This window comes from Halichoeres trimaculatus, unplaced genomic scaffold, assembly GCF_033239565.1.
Source record: "Halichoeres trimaculatus isolate MK-OKI-2021-1 unplaced genomic scaffold, fHalTri1.1 fHalTri1_scaffold_19, whole genome shotgun sequence".
NCBI lineage: Eukaryota > Metazoa > Chordata > Actinopteri > Labriformes > Labridae > Halichoeres > Halichoeres trimaculatus.
In genome coordinates, this window is record NW_027437197.1 from 12,723,188 (window position 1) to 12,738,386 (window position 15,199).

The 15,199-nt window shown below is 38.8% G+C and overlaps 1 protein-coding gene across 6 annotated transcripts in view; it reads right to left on the bottom strand.

Annotated features, from left to right (window-relative positions):
- Positions 1-10,243: 10,243 nt before the first annotated feature.
- The window catches only part of myo1b (myosin IB), a 62,457-nt gene continuing 57,501 nt past the window's right edge, over positions 10,244-15,199 (bottom strand). For all 6 annotated transcript variants that reach the window (XM_074694215.1, XM_074694214.1, XM_074694212.1 and 3 more), the window contains 3 exons: positions 14,877-15,029; positions 12,573-12,703; positions 10,244-12,494 (listed from right to left, as the gene is read on the bottom strand). In XM_074694215.1, the coding sequence (XP_074550316.1) occupies positions 12,362-12,494; positions 12,573-12,703; positions 14,877-15,029 (417 nt within the window). In that variant the 3' untranslated portion in view covers positions 10,244-12,361. The remainder of the gene's footprint in view (positions 12,495-12,572; positions 12,704-14,876; positions 15,030-15,199) is intronic.

The window sequence follows — 15,199 nt, forward strand, 5'->3', positions numbered from 1 at the left end:
TCAATTTCGTTGTACTTGTTACAATGACAGTAGAGTTCTATTCTATTTTATTCTATTCTATTCTATTCTATTCTATTCTATTCTATTCTATTCTATTCTATTCTATTCTATTCATGGGGTGTAAAACTTTGAGTTGTGCTTGATGGCTGCTCTGTCACCAGTGGAGTTAATAAGAAAAAGGACCGTTAAAAAGTGTGAAAACAGTGAGATGGGTTTATAACAGCATGGGCTTTGGCAGAGCTGAAGAAATGGATCAAGAAAGTAAAAATGTGAACAGACTTTGAAAGCAATGGGGCTGGAGACCTTGACCTTTAACAAGGTAATAAACACCCATTGAAATGATCACAGCTTCTTAAAGCTTTTTTTTCTCAGGCTATTACTCCTCTATTTAGAGAGGTAAGTAAAGTGGAGAGATCAGGAACTAGGGTGAGAGCGGTGAGTTTTGAATATTTGATCATGTAAAGTTACACTGGGCTACTTCTGACTTTTTCCTTTAAATCATCTCTTTTATGAAGATTTACTCTTGAGGGGCAGACTCTTGAATGTCATGAACATTTTTGCTTGTCTTGAGAGCAGATGCGTTGCAGATTACAATAGTTTTCTCTGACTGCCACTCTGGGGTCACAGTCACCACACAGAAAGGGAAGCAGAAACACATCTGTGCATGCATGACACACATGCACTCTTACACACAGACACCACAGAGGCAGAGTAGACAGAGCAAGTGTGGCACACACAGCCCATTCTGCCGTTAGCTGTAAAAGAACCATTCATGTTATCTCTATTCATACACAAATGTAAGAGAGGTTAACTCAGTGGGCGATTCTGTCAGACCTCTGCATGAAAGAAGCAAAAAAAGGTTACAACCTTTTGACTTAGTTATTAATATGGAAAAAACTAAATAGATATCTGGTAGCTTTTACTGGTCAGAATTGTTTTGTGTTTTTTTTCATTGGTTAATTAATAGAGTAAGGTCAACAACAACACAACCCCCAGTAAAAACTGATATAAGACAGTATGTTAATTCTAAGCAAACGTATCTCATAGGGTAAGTATGAATGCACAAACTTGCTTAACACACTTGTGTTGACTTTAAATTGCCATATGTTGTGACATCTGATAACTGCAAGATTCATCCATGATAATAATTTACATGTTCTCTACATGTTGCAATGTTTGAAGTTGAATTCTGTGGAAAAAGGCACATAGATGACACAGAGTTTGGCTCTGTATCCCATGAGTCATTTGTGCTAAAAACTTCTCTTGAAATCCCCAAAAGATAGGCTATAAAAGAGCCTGTTGTTCCTCTGCTGTCTGTGTTCCATTGTGGTTTGTAGTCTAATCTCTGCTTTTGGTTTCTGTTGTTGAATCCATTGTCATGCCCTAGTTTTGTCCTGATTGGCCTTATGGACCGCAAGGGAATAGAACACTTCCTGGTTGAGCCAGGGTGGGTGTTCAGGGTTGCAAGGTTCAACTCAGTTCAAAATAGGTTGATTAATGATGGCCGTCACAACTGAGACTGAGCCATAATAAGGAGGACAAGAGGGAGGAGCGGAGGAGGAGATGAGGAGGGGACGAATGGGGGGCGGAGAGAGATTGGATGATTATAAGTTAGCACAGTAAACAGTGAGCTGACAGAACAATGAGATGAGGCTTTGGGCAGAAGTGGAAGGGGAGACAAATAGCTAATTAGTCCTAAACTGAGGTGTGTGAGTGAGAGGAGGAGACAGACACACGTAGAGCTGGTTAACACACAAAGACAGGGGCTGTGACAGGGAGGCTGCACAGAGTGGTTAAACATCTGTTGCTCTGTGGGACACCCAGACTGCTCGGCAGGGTCAGGCTCCCAAAATGTTCATTACCTAAACATGCTCGTCTTTTAAAAAAGTTTATATAACAGCTGTATATAAGTTTAAACTGAACTCAAGAAAGTGACCTCTAATAAAATGCACAACTTTCCTTTATGAAACAGCCAAAGGAGTTCTAGGTTCATGAATATACACGAGTATAATGAAAGTGGCACTGTCTGAGGAGGAATAAAACTCATCACCCAAGTCTAAAATTTTAGAAAAAAGCAAGGCTCAAACTAAAATTGGACAGGATTATATTCCATACGCACTGACAAAGCTTGGATTAAAGCTTGTGCTTTTAATATGCTTACCTTTATAGAAAGTACTTCATACAACTTTGTACAGCTTCAGAAATTGAAATATTAACATTACGTTATACTTTTGCTCAACAAACTGAGATCTTTGCATGTTTCAATGGCTTATTTTTTTTTATCAACAGCTGTCTTTTTATACTTAGCCACATCTTGCAACAGAGACATTTTCCTGAACCTTTCTTATGAATTTGGCTCATTTTAAGTCTAATAGGAAGATTTCTTCTAAAAAATATGACGAAAACACTTGCTTAGATCTAAGTTTTTGCAGTGTGTTTTGTGCATGGTCAATACCTAAAAGCAACTGTTTGTGGTTTTTGACAACTAAGTGTAGCAAGAGACAACCTGATACCACACATCAAACAAATCAATTTGCAGAAATATGTCCCAAACATTTCAACGCGGCCTACATAAGTAAAATTGGTTTGTGTTAGCATTCTGCGCTTGGATATAACATGGAGAGTATTTTGACGCTATGATTTATTCATTAAAAGAGTATGCAACTTTAGATTCCTGGCTCATGGCTGACCAGTCACAAAGAGAAAAAGGGAGGATGATAACGCTGCAGTGAAGGTGAGTGAGGCTGGCATGGTGGTGATGCAAACTGACCATTTAACTGCTAGTTAGGCAAGAGCTTAACTGTTTTATCTCTTTAGCTGGTAGCTAAAAGTGAAATAATGTAAGTGAGCAGATGGTTAAAGCAGATTGGAATTTTCAGAGTGAAAGACACAAAGGCAAGACCTGCTCACTAACCGTCCTCTCAATACACATTAACCTTACAAACATGACAAAAATCTCTCTCATTGTGGAGCTAAGAATCGGTTTGTAGCCTGAGAGGACTCATGACAGTTCATTAAACAGTTCTGAGATATTCTGAAAAATGAAACATGTAGTCAACCAAGAAAAACGCAAGAAAGGTGCTTCATTTATTTTTTTATTTTAGTGACCTAACATGGCCTTTCCCATCACTGTTTCCATCTGATGCTGCCTTTTGTGCCTGCTTTTTCAAAACCCTGACTCCTGCTTCTCGGTCCTCATCATTCTCTTCACCCCCCCCCCACATTCTGTCAGAGTGGAGATGGTTCAATTAGCCTTGTGGTCCAAGGACACTCCCACAAATCCATGTTTGTGGGGTTTAATCAGCTAGGGTGTGCATGTGTCTGCATGTGCATGTAAGGGTTAGGGCTAGGTGATGAAAGGGAGCACATAATTCTTTGTCACTGCTTGTCACCCCTATTCTCCTTGTTATTTTTATATGATTTAAATATCCAAAAGTACAGATAAAAAAAAAACATACCTCAATGTTGAAGAAAGCAAGAAAGTTCCACTCTAAAAATGAGAGAAAGTCAATGTAATCCTGCAAATATTTATGTTGTTTTCATGGACAATGCAAAGACAAACTAAAATGACCTACAAAGTGATTTATTGCCTCAGAGCAATTTGGATAAAAGAAGCAATAAGCCTTGTGGGCAACACGTGTCCTCTATAATGACATTGTTCCCTAGATTTTATGTAAAAGATAGCCATATTTTTCCTTCTTTACAGCTTTGGTGATATTGGAAAATTGCCTTTGTTGCATATTTTCCGTTTAACTGGACCATGATCCTCTGGGTGGCGTATAAAATCATGTACATAAGAGAGTTATGTTTCCAAAGTGCCAAAAAAGAAACTATTGCTTCTAACCCTTTGTTCCTCAACCTTTGCTTTGAATCTTATTTAATCTGAACTAGGGTGAAAAATATATATATTTTGTCTTTTATTTTCATTGTCAGGTCAGCTGAGGAGAGATGTGCAGCTAAGAGTCATGGTTGGGAGTTGATCCAGCAACTGCTGTGGTTTGGACTTCATGGCATCTCTGTAGAGGATGTGCTTTTACATACTAAGCAAACAAAATGGTAACATGCCACAAAATAGTAAATGTACTTACTATTTACCTTAATTTTGAAGAACAGTGTCCTGCAACATTTTGTGCAAGTAAAACTGGAAAACAGCCTGGTTCTCAATCTGAGATGCACACAGTAGGAATCTCCTATGACGCTAATCTGTTTCTGTGCTTCTGCACAGCAGGGTTAGACAGACTGACTTCTCGTACGCCTGCGGGGTGTTGTGTTTGAGGCTGTTCAGGGGTCAACAGGGGGATTAGGTTTGCTTTAATTGGTCGTTTTGACAGAGGCGGGACTGACAGGTTAAGAGGAGTGGCTGTCACTTTTTGATGTATGTCATCTCACACTGAAGAGATTTCATTTCCCTAATTGACACCCCCCCTGCTTTACACCTTCCCTCATGGTTGTTTTGCTCTACCTTCTGCCAGGGTCTATTCTCTTCCAACCCCTCCTCTGCTTCCTCCTGAGTTCCCCACTTTGATGTTTCTCGTCTAATTGCAGTTGTATCAATTTAATTAGCTAGAACATTTGCAATGAAAACCAAGTGTTGAACCTGTTAGCCTCATTAGAGTCTATAGGAACTCCTTGATGAAGAATGATTATTCTTATGGAAACTACTGGACTGATCTTGGAGCCAACTGGCTTTTGCTTCAAATGATTCAGTCTTTGGAGCCAACAGTCAGTACTACTTTCTACTGAAGCAAGCTGATTCCCCGATATCTGTTAACAGAAATTGGGTTATGTCTTCCTTATCTATTCTGCAGTTTTCTTCTAATACCATCTTAAGTCACACAAAGGCAGCTGGAGTTGAGAGACATCTACAGCCATATGGTAATTAAAAATCAAATGGAAAAGTGTGTGCTTGGAGATTAAAGGCTAGATTGTAGTCAGAATTTGCAGATTTCTTCTTTCTGCATACAGACAGAGCTTGCCCAAAATGCCACACGTGGGACAAAAAATTATTAAGTTTTCAAATCATTTTTCATTTGTGCTGCTTAAAGAGATTTAACTGAAAGGCTGGTTAAAATCTCTGTCAACAATAAGAAAGAAGACAGCCATTTAGCCTCCAACAAAAATAGGGTGTTGCCACTCACTGAGAGAAATAGAAATAGTCTTCTTCATTTTTGATGAACTGGTGCCCTTGTTTTTCTATTTTACAATCTTATTCCAGGGGTCATTGTGCCAGTGTGACCAAACCGCTATCAGGCTTCTGAAGAAGTGCAACAGTTCTTGTCACAACTAGTATAATAATGAGCAGGAGCAGTAGATTGCTGTAACAAGTTCAAAGAAAAGGAACAAGTGGCAGATTTGTGGCCTAAAATTATTTATTTTGGATTCACAGCTCTGGGATTGTGGGCAGAGATAAACACTCACATACATGCCTGCTCACCCGCCTGAGCTCCTGCTTAATGTCTGTAAAAGAGCACCTAATGATGTGTTCAGCTATTTGCTTATCCATATCAGTTCAACAGCTGCCTCTGTTCACACGTTCAAGCAGAATTACACACACTCAAACACACACGCTCAAACACACAGAGACCTAATCATTTTGTTGACGAGCATAAAGATAGCGAGGATTTATTACTTCACTTATCCAAACTCTGTGATGTGTCCTGCAGCAGAAAATGGCTGTTTACTCACCTGTGCTCTTTTATTTTTAATACATGGAGCAGCAGACTTACTGAAAGCAGCAATGGGGGAAAAAATATACTTCATATTCAGAATCAAAGCTAGCATTTTGTCTTGGAAGACAGTCAAAGAAAAAAAAGGAAGACTCAAGTATAAAATAAAATAATTTTTGTGTGTGTTTTCAGGGTTCTGATTTGACCAAGAAATAAATTTGCACAACACATCTGCTGTTGAGAAAAAAAAAAACACCACGTAATCTTTTTTTCTTGAGGAAATGTGTTAGGAAGTTATTAAAAGCATGAATCAATCAATGTCAGAGTTGTGAATTATTTGCCATTACACATCAACCAAAGCAAGAGTAGCAAATGTGTGTTATTTATTTGAGCTGGCAAACATAAAACTTATGTCACACAGTTGACACCTTAAAACTTTTCTGAGCTGGATGTTTAATTTCCAAACATGTAACCTGTCATCTCACGCCTCAATTTTCAGCTCTCCACAGATGGTGCAGCAGCAGAAGCCCAAATACCCCCCTCAGCCCTTCCCACCCCTCCTCCCTCCTTTCTTGCTTATTGACGTGATAATGGCTACAAATTGATGAAGCCATTGAGTGGGCTGGTGACACGAGGGTGAGTGGGGACACAAACTCTCCACCACCCAGAAACACTCATTAATCAGAGCTCGTCCAGCCCCCGTCCCTCCTCCAGACTGCCAGGGGCCGTAATGTTACACTCTGAGTCTGTCCTCATAGGGGACGTCTCCCATCAGCCTTTCTCTCAATCTCAGTTCAAGAACAATTGCAGGAGCATAGATTGTATTTGAGGAGAATTTCAACACTTCTGCATTGCTTTCATAATTTAAGACTGGAGGTTGCAGCTTGGTCCATCCAAAAGTATTTTATTGAGCCAAGATGCATTTTTCATTTTATTTATTTACATATACCTTTGTTAGAACAGCTCATTTATAGCTTACAGCCATTTTCATCCTCATAAGCATATTGTCCACTGGCTTGATGAATTCATACATTTTAACCTGTTAAGACCCGAGCTTTTGACCGGTGTGCAATTTTTAGTTCACCTTGCTATCTGGGATAAGTAAGACCTAATAAGTAGTATAACAAAACTTGTTTATTGTAGAGGAAGTTTGATTATATGTGTTCTCTATTAGTCCTTTTTGAGTGTAATTGTACTTAAATATGTTGGGGTTTTTTTCACTAAAATGGTTGTAATGTTGTGATTTCACCAAAAGATGATGTGGACAGTGTCCCTAAATGTGGCTAACAGGTCAAAGATTTAAAAAATGAAATATCATGAGATGCAGAAATGTAATGTCCACATATGTGGACGCTGGGTCTAAAGAGGTTAAATATTTATTTCCAATGAGAAGGTACTGCGTTGCATTTGAATATTAACCGCATTTGAACCCTCATAGCTGTGGCAGCCTGCTTAAAAATGTTGCAACTAGATCCCCACCTCAATAATTCTATAGCATACATGGAATAGTTCTGCATATATAACAGAAAACAGGTCTGAAGGAGTGGTTACAAGTAAATCACAGCATGGATTTATACCAAGGTAAATCAGCTGGCTATTGGTCAAAGTATTGACATCCACATCCTGAACCTGTTCACTCAATAATGAAATCAGATGTGATCCTTTGACCGTTCAAAACAGCCAATATGATAAGCTTACTGACCCCATACTGAGAACCTGACAAAGCCCTAATTTAAAACTGAAAGGTTGTTATAACAGAGAAGACAATGTCACCCACTGAGGTGCAACAACAGTCGCTAAAAATGAAACTAAAATAGCTTTCATCACTGTTATATTTTCTGTCACTCCAAACCAAAGTGTTTGAAAAATAAATATTCTCTATCAAACAGCATCAGTGCAGATAGCTGAAGAGTGAGTGTGTTATGTCCCTGGAGACAGATAATATGCTAATGAAATAACAACAGCAAAGTAATGATATGACAATACCTTGAAATGTAGAGGGCTGACTTGTGAAGATTTCATCTCTCAAAATATTCAATGATGCATTGATGGCATAGAGAAATGGAGCTTAGAAGATGGAGAGAGATGAAGGGTGTTGGATGTCAAATTTAAAGATTCATAACTTCCCCCGAACTTTGATCTCTATTGACTTTAGATGGCAATAAATTCTGGACTTGAAAATCCCATGGGGGTAATCAAAGACATGCTCTTTTGGTTTAATGTTGTTGGATTAATTGAGAAAAAAAGAAAAGAGAAAAAGGAAAACTCAGGAGTGATTAACAAAACAGAATTTACATTTACTGAGTCACTTTTTGGAGGAGGTGGTGATGCTCAACCAGCACTTGGCCCTCTCCAAGAAGAAATCCATATCATGCTTTTAAAAAGCTTGCCTGTGCTCTGTTAATGTCTAATATAAAACATAAAAGCCCAATAAGCAAGTATTTATGATAAATATCTCTCAAATTTGATTATATTTGGTTCAGAAATACACAAGAGCAACCAGGCCCCATGAGTCACACCTGGAAGGGCTCTGAACTACAAGGTTGCGGCTTAACAGCACATTACTGGAGACAGCATTCCTCCAGGCCATTTTTACCGTTGCTTCTCCCATCAGATAAGCTTTATCACTGCTCACATCTCTTTTAGAAGACATCTTTCATCCTCAGGCATTGACTTTTAAACAGACAGACATGCAGCTACTGTGGTCTTTTTGAATCCTTATCAGACATGCTGTTCTTTTCTTTGTCAATTTTGTTTTCATTACAATGTTATGAGGGACCATAACACCAATTTACTAAGTTAATTCTAGCAAAGTTACACAGCTGCATCACATCAAATGATGATTAAAAACAGACAAATATGTAGTCGAACACAAACAGAGTGGAGCAAGAGGAGAAGAAACAATTAACTTGATTTATTTCTTTCCACTCTGCAGCTTTATAGACAGGGATAACCTAAGCAGAAGTCAGCATCTTTTGTAACTTTAATCCATAGCCAAGTAAGTACCTCATATTGTTCATATTTATGGCATTTATATCTGGGAGCACTATACAGTCCACTGTAGGAGATAAAAATTTGGACAGGATATAAAAATCACCTCAGGAGAGTTTGCACAAGTATTGCTCACTGCTTATCCCCAGAGTCACTATAAGAAAAGAGAAGGGCAACAGAAGAGGAAGAAATCTCCTATAGCAGAAAAACATTTTTTTTTAGTGTATTGAGAATATTGAGTTTGGAAAATAACAATACAAAGAGTAAAAATGACAGCTAGCTGTAACTACAGCTGACAGATGCCTCATTTGCAGCCTTCTAATTTGGCTTTGCACAAAAAACACAGTCATCTAAACAACACTCAGGCTTGTATCATGATAAGGATACATGTCTTGATGTATCTTTCAGAATTAATTGAATCATGTCTTGATTCTCTTTTTTTATTTTCCAAATCGAGGAAATTACTGCACAGGAATTACAGCAGCAGAAAGGGAAAAGCAGAGACAAGAGAAGTCATGAAGCATGGGAAATACGCTTTTGATAAAAAGAAAATTTCAGCTCTAAGGTCTTAAAACAGTAAGAAATGTTCCTTTCTGATGTGTAATGGCTCATTTCCTCAGACCTTTTTAATAAGTGAATACTCATCAGCTTCTTTTTTTACTGTACTTCCTCATCCAGTGCATTCTGCTTTAGTGTAATGATACCCTGCATCCACAGGATGGCACCAAAGACTTCCCAAATAGTGAAGCAGAAGTAATGAGACTAAATTGTATTTCCTACCATTTAGGATTATACATCATGTTCATGCTCATGCAGAACGATAAAATAATATTGTGAAACCCTGTCATCAATTCTACTTCAAAGTGAGTGCAGACTTAGAATGTGACTGATTTAATCTAATGGATTTGTTATATTTGAAGACTTCTGATGCTGGTTTGAACAGACTGGTGTAACAGCAACGAATAAAAATACCCAGAAGCCACCCTGTTGGACTGATCTGATGCAGTTTTGTGTTAATCTTGGAATAGTGCAGACTCTGCAGGAGATGGGATTGTGCAGCGTTGTTCCTCAACTCTTCCTCTGAGAGTTGAACATCCACTGGGAGGCTGGGGCTCCTCCTTCCTTTCCCAGCCTGCAGAGTGGTGGGAACCGGGTACTGGGCAGCCCAAAATGGTCTGCTATTTTTACCACGCTGTGTTCAATAAGAAGGCTGCTCTCTGGAGACCTGTTGTCGGCAGCTCTCCCCAAGCCGCGGAATTTAACCCCAGGAGCTTTCCCTAGAGGTGATGGAAAACATCTGGCCAGTTGCTTGACAAGGCTGGGTTGTCCAAACTCAATTCTAACAAAGCTCCAAAGACTTTTGTGTCCCGGCAAGTCTGTTGATTCTGCTGATACGAAGCTGGAATGCTAGATCTAATCATCTGATGCACTGACTGTTGATTTATCTGATGCCTCATTGATGGTCAAATGACACAGAAAATGAATGAAGCACAAAACATTATGCCTCAGTATTGATTTAGGGACTGTAGGTGTGAATGAAACTTGAAAGCAAAGGAATAAAATGCAAGAGAATTCCAGAATAGCAATGTTTATTTATTACGGACTTTATTTAATTTAAAAAAAAAAAAAGATTACTTGTAAATGTTACACTGAGTTCTATTAAAACATTTCTATGTTCTGTTTCTCAGCACAGGGTGACATTAGGCACACAAGAATGAAGACATCATTTCGCAGATCTAGCCTCAAGAAGTTCAAATACGAAACACAGAAGAGAGACAAAAAGGGGGAGAGGAGAGATGTCACCTTAACAAAACTGCATCGAAAGTTGTGTGCAGTGCCAAGGAAGAGAATACATCAAAAAATAGCATTCAGCGTAATCTTTCCTGTGCAAGGGACAGCAACAACTGATGTCTTGAGTCCCTGTGTCGTATGTGATGCTGAAATATACAACAGCAACTTACAAACTAATGTAGCCTAGATATCAAAACGTGACTAGACCAACTTTGGCTGTGTTCTTCTCCCACAGTCACCAGAAGAAAATCTGGTAGATATATAAGTCAACAGTACAAAACCCACTAGCATTACATCCAAAAAAGGTTATAATAGTCAACATACCTGGAAATATAGCACTCCGTTTCTTTCTTGAAAATCAAATTTGGCTTATGTATAAATATACTTGTAGCAAAGTTTACTGAACTTGTACTAAAGAGATGCAAAAGCGGTAACTAGTCAATTTCTTCATGAATCTATGGTCATGAGCGCTCAACATTTGGTGTTTCCTCTTGAAAAATACTTATTAGGTAAGAGTGGGTCAAGCACTACTATAACTCAAGCTGCAGTGGCAAGAACAGCTATTTCACAAACACAGCAAGTAAAGTCAGAATAGTAAAGAAGCCTTCGTTCATGCCAGGGCCTTTAGAGGCTATGTACAGCTAACGACACAGTGAGGGCGACTGCTCTAGGGTCTCACTTCTGTTTTTGTTGGAAAAAAAAGAACAAAGCATTTTTTTATTTATTGCACACAAAAGAAAAATTAACATTTTTGGAATCTAGTGTCAACTTCTGGAAGGTGCAGGTACCTCAGTGTTCTCTGATTGGCACTTCTCTCCTTCTAGTGAAGTTTCTGCCCCGGTTAACATCTTAGATCAAGTCTTTGACTTAAACACGACATTCCGTTTAAAGGATATGAATTCGGTTTACAGTATTTATTGGTAGATAAAATAAAGCCTGAAAATCACCACAGATCAGACTGTGCTTATTGAGGATTATGAAAGCTGATTACATGTGCAGTGCTGTCAACACAAGAGTTTATGTTATTCACCCCTGTTTAAAAATGTTTGGCAAAGTGTAGCAAAAGACAGTTTTCAAACAGGGCCAATAATCTGCAAAGTTTCTATATTTGTATTTCTACACCGATCTGATTCACGTCAGGAAATGTTAAATGGCACGTAGGAATTGCGGATACAAAAGTGGTTAAACAATTATTTAGCAAATTACATTTGAATTCAAACCTCCCATTTTTTTTCCAGAGGAAAAATAAAAAGAACATACAATCAAATTCATTTTAGGTCATCCTCTTTTGGTTACACTGAGGTAAAAACAAGTGCAGTAATTCAGTTCTTCAGAGAAACTAAATCTGTCAAGCCAAGCCCAAAAGTTCCCAGTTCACCTTAAGTTTTAAGCCTTCTGCTTAAAGCCAGAGCTGCTTAAAAATGGATGAGTCCAGGCCAGTTGAGGCTGCCGCTTGTCACAAACTTCTTCTGGTGACTCTTTCTCTGAAGACTAATTCAACTTACAGGCAGAACAATCATTTTCAAAGTCACTGCTGGCATACACAAAGTCTCTTGTATTCCACCAAGATTTGTCTTCCATCACTCTTCAAATTGTGACTCGAATATTACAAAACACCAGTGAAGCATTTTACCAAGTTCCTATGGCATGCAACCCAGTTACAGGCTTTCTTGCCATAAAGTGGCACATTACATCGTGTTACAGCTATAACAGTGCCATAGTAAATCTAAGAGGAAGAGACTGAAGGAAAAACAATAACACAACAAGCCAAATAAGTGCACTGTCACTGTGAGCTCAGGGCGGGCACGTGGTGATGTCTCTTGAAATGATAGGTATCTGAAAAGGTGGTGGTATGATTTCAAACTGCGCCCCCTTTCTGAGTACTCAGGAACAGCACTGGCGAAAGAGCTGCACTACGCCATGACAGGAACGGACACCTCCAGCAGGCGGTTGTTCTTGCGTTTGCAGGAGACACTGTTGCCGTTCTTGAGGGCTGCCTGGATGAACTTGACGCATACTTTGTCCTGCTTGAACTGCACGAGAAACCTGTCATGGAAACATCAGTGTCAGTATTTGAACATCAAACTTTCTTTGAGGACTTGATTAGCCTCTGCAATGCCTTACTCATCTGAGATGTCTATGTTGAGCTCCTCTCTGTCTGCAGCTGTGGCCCCGGTGCGGTGTAGTTTGGTGATGATTTCAATCAGATGTTCACTGCTGAGTAAGAAGTCTCCTTTGGTAGCTGAAGCTGACCCCTAAAACAAATAAAATAACTCAATTAGCAAAAAAAAAGGTTTTGTTTGATGTATCTGTGATGCAATCTACAGGAGCTATTTTGACCCAACAAGATGCATAAAACATAACACAGGGTAGATTTAACCAAAATAGATTATAATTATTCAGTATTCCTCAGCGCCCTAACCTGACATAACCGCTCATGCTGTAGTGTGAAGAAATAGCTTCATTCAAATGGGAAACAAGTTTCCTTCAAGAACTTTGATGAATCCTGTAGCGTGTTGGAGGGCAAACATTAAAAGCTTCTCTTATTGCTCAGTGAGCTCTCTTTGAGAAGAAATGACCTCTAAGCAAAGGTTTACTGCTAATGAGATTTTTTGCGCAGCTCTTTGACAGTTAAAGTGACACAGAGGAGAACATAGGCCAGGGTTACGGTGAAGAGGACCCTGACTGTGAGGTATCCTTTATGAAAAGAAATTTCTCTCCAGCAGATTGTGTTCTCTCTTAATCCACCCTCTGAAGAATTATGGTCTCTGATCACACAGGGCAGACTAAGCATGCTAATGTGGATTCCTGTTGGAACATTTGTTTCTTTGACATACCATCCACAAATATGACACTTTTTAAGGCGTTCTACTCAGAGGGGTTTTCATTTACTTTTATCAGTCACTCAGTCTATTTATTAAGCACCAAATCACAACAAATGTTTTCCTAAAATGCTTTCCAAAAATGTTAACAGGTCTATTTATTTGTTGTAAATGTGAATTTGAAAAATGACACAGGTGTTACAGTAACCATGTGCTGTGACAACATATGAAAAGGCCACAAAACAGGCAAAGAACAAAACAAAAAAACAAATAGGAACCAAACACACTTAATTTAGCTGATTGTGGGAACTAGACAACTTAAGTGCTCATATTGCGGTTTCCTAAAATAATACGTTACCACTAATACTGTCATTATCCCATCTTAGTCACTTCAGGAGTCTTGAGTTAACAAAGAAATGTGAGAACAGATCAAACATGTTCAGTTTGCATGGTTTTATATAAAATGTAACCCCTAAATTTTTCATTTTTTCGGATGATTTATACAAATGTTTTTGATTTTGGAAGGAATTTTGCCAGTAGTGACAACTTTACTGTGTCTCTTATTTGAGTGTTCTCAATGAACTGCCACTGTGACTTGTGGAGCAGGTCATTCATTAAGTTCACATCAGGAATTATCAAAATACCTGCTCATTTTACAACATAACTTAGACAGAGTGTGACCTGGCTGGAGAGACTTTTTAAAATTGATTTAAGAGCTTGCTTCACAATACAGTGATAGTAGAGTATTAATAATACCCATATCCTAGGCCTTCTTGTTTTCTATTTAAAAAAAAGTGCAAATGTAGGAAGATAGTGAAGACTCTTCCAACTCAGATTTCTGCAGCTGGCCTCATGCACACGGATGATGGTGTGGTTCGTGTTTATAAAGCGTAAAAGAAGTGTACTGATGGATTCAGTGTAGAAAGCCAGCATCAGTAGCTACGTGATGTGATATCTGGCGCAGGCATGCTGTTACAACATGCTGTAAGAGGGAGTTTTGCAGTACAGGAAATCAGCATGTCTGTGATTTAATCATAGGTGCGAGGCTGCAATCGGAGTACTGAGGATTATCACAGCATACTGAAACACAGTAAAACACCACCAACGCTTGTGTGGTCATTACTTTAACACAGAAGTTCTACAAGCTGCAAAAAAGCAGTTCACACGGATCATTATATTTCTTTTATTTCATTAGCAAGAAGTGCACTGCTGCTCAGCAACATTTAAATACTTTTCAGCACATTCTTGGCCTGTAAAATGAAACTGTGATTGTCCACACACAGCCATAGGGTTCTGCAGAAAGTCGATTAGGTGGCCTGTGTGATTAAAAGACACCAATTTGATCTTATTTCATCAAAAACTGTTTTTTTTTTAATACTGGGTGAACAGGTGCTCTGAGCACCCTGTTGATCAATCAAGTACATATAAACAACTATTTTTTTCTTACCCCATTGGCAGATTTTCAAGCAATTTAGGTGTCATTTTGTCTCTAAGTGTTGTGAAACCACATATTTTTCTGGACTTGCCAGGTAAATGTGGCTCATATTGAGTCTAAGAGGCAAATTTTACTTAAAATAAGACTTGCTTAGATTGCAAGTTTCCTTACCTCTTTGAGTTTGAGAGCAAAGAAGCCATCATTCTGCGTGCTGACTGACACACTGCTGAGGTCTGGCAGAGGTACGCTTGCTTTCACCTGGCCCGTCTTCTGGTCAGCGAGTACCACGCTCTTCTTGGTCAGCAGGAAGATTCGAGGCGTCCCCTGAAAATCAAAACCACTGTGCTTCATCCTTGTGTTGCGAGATGTGTCAAAAAACGAAAAATCCAAAATGCAGCTTTTAAGCCTCTCTAACCTTGAAACTGGGACAGAGTTCGAAAAAAAAAGAGAAATAATTTAACATGCCTGTCCAAACATATCTGCTATCTTCTGGA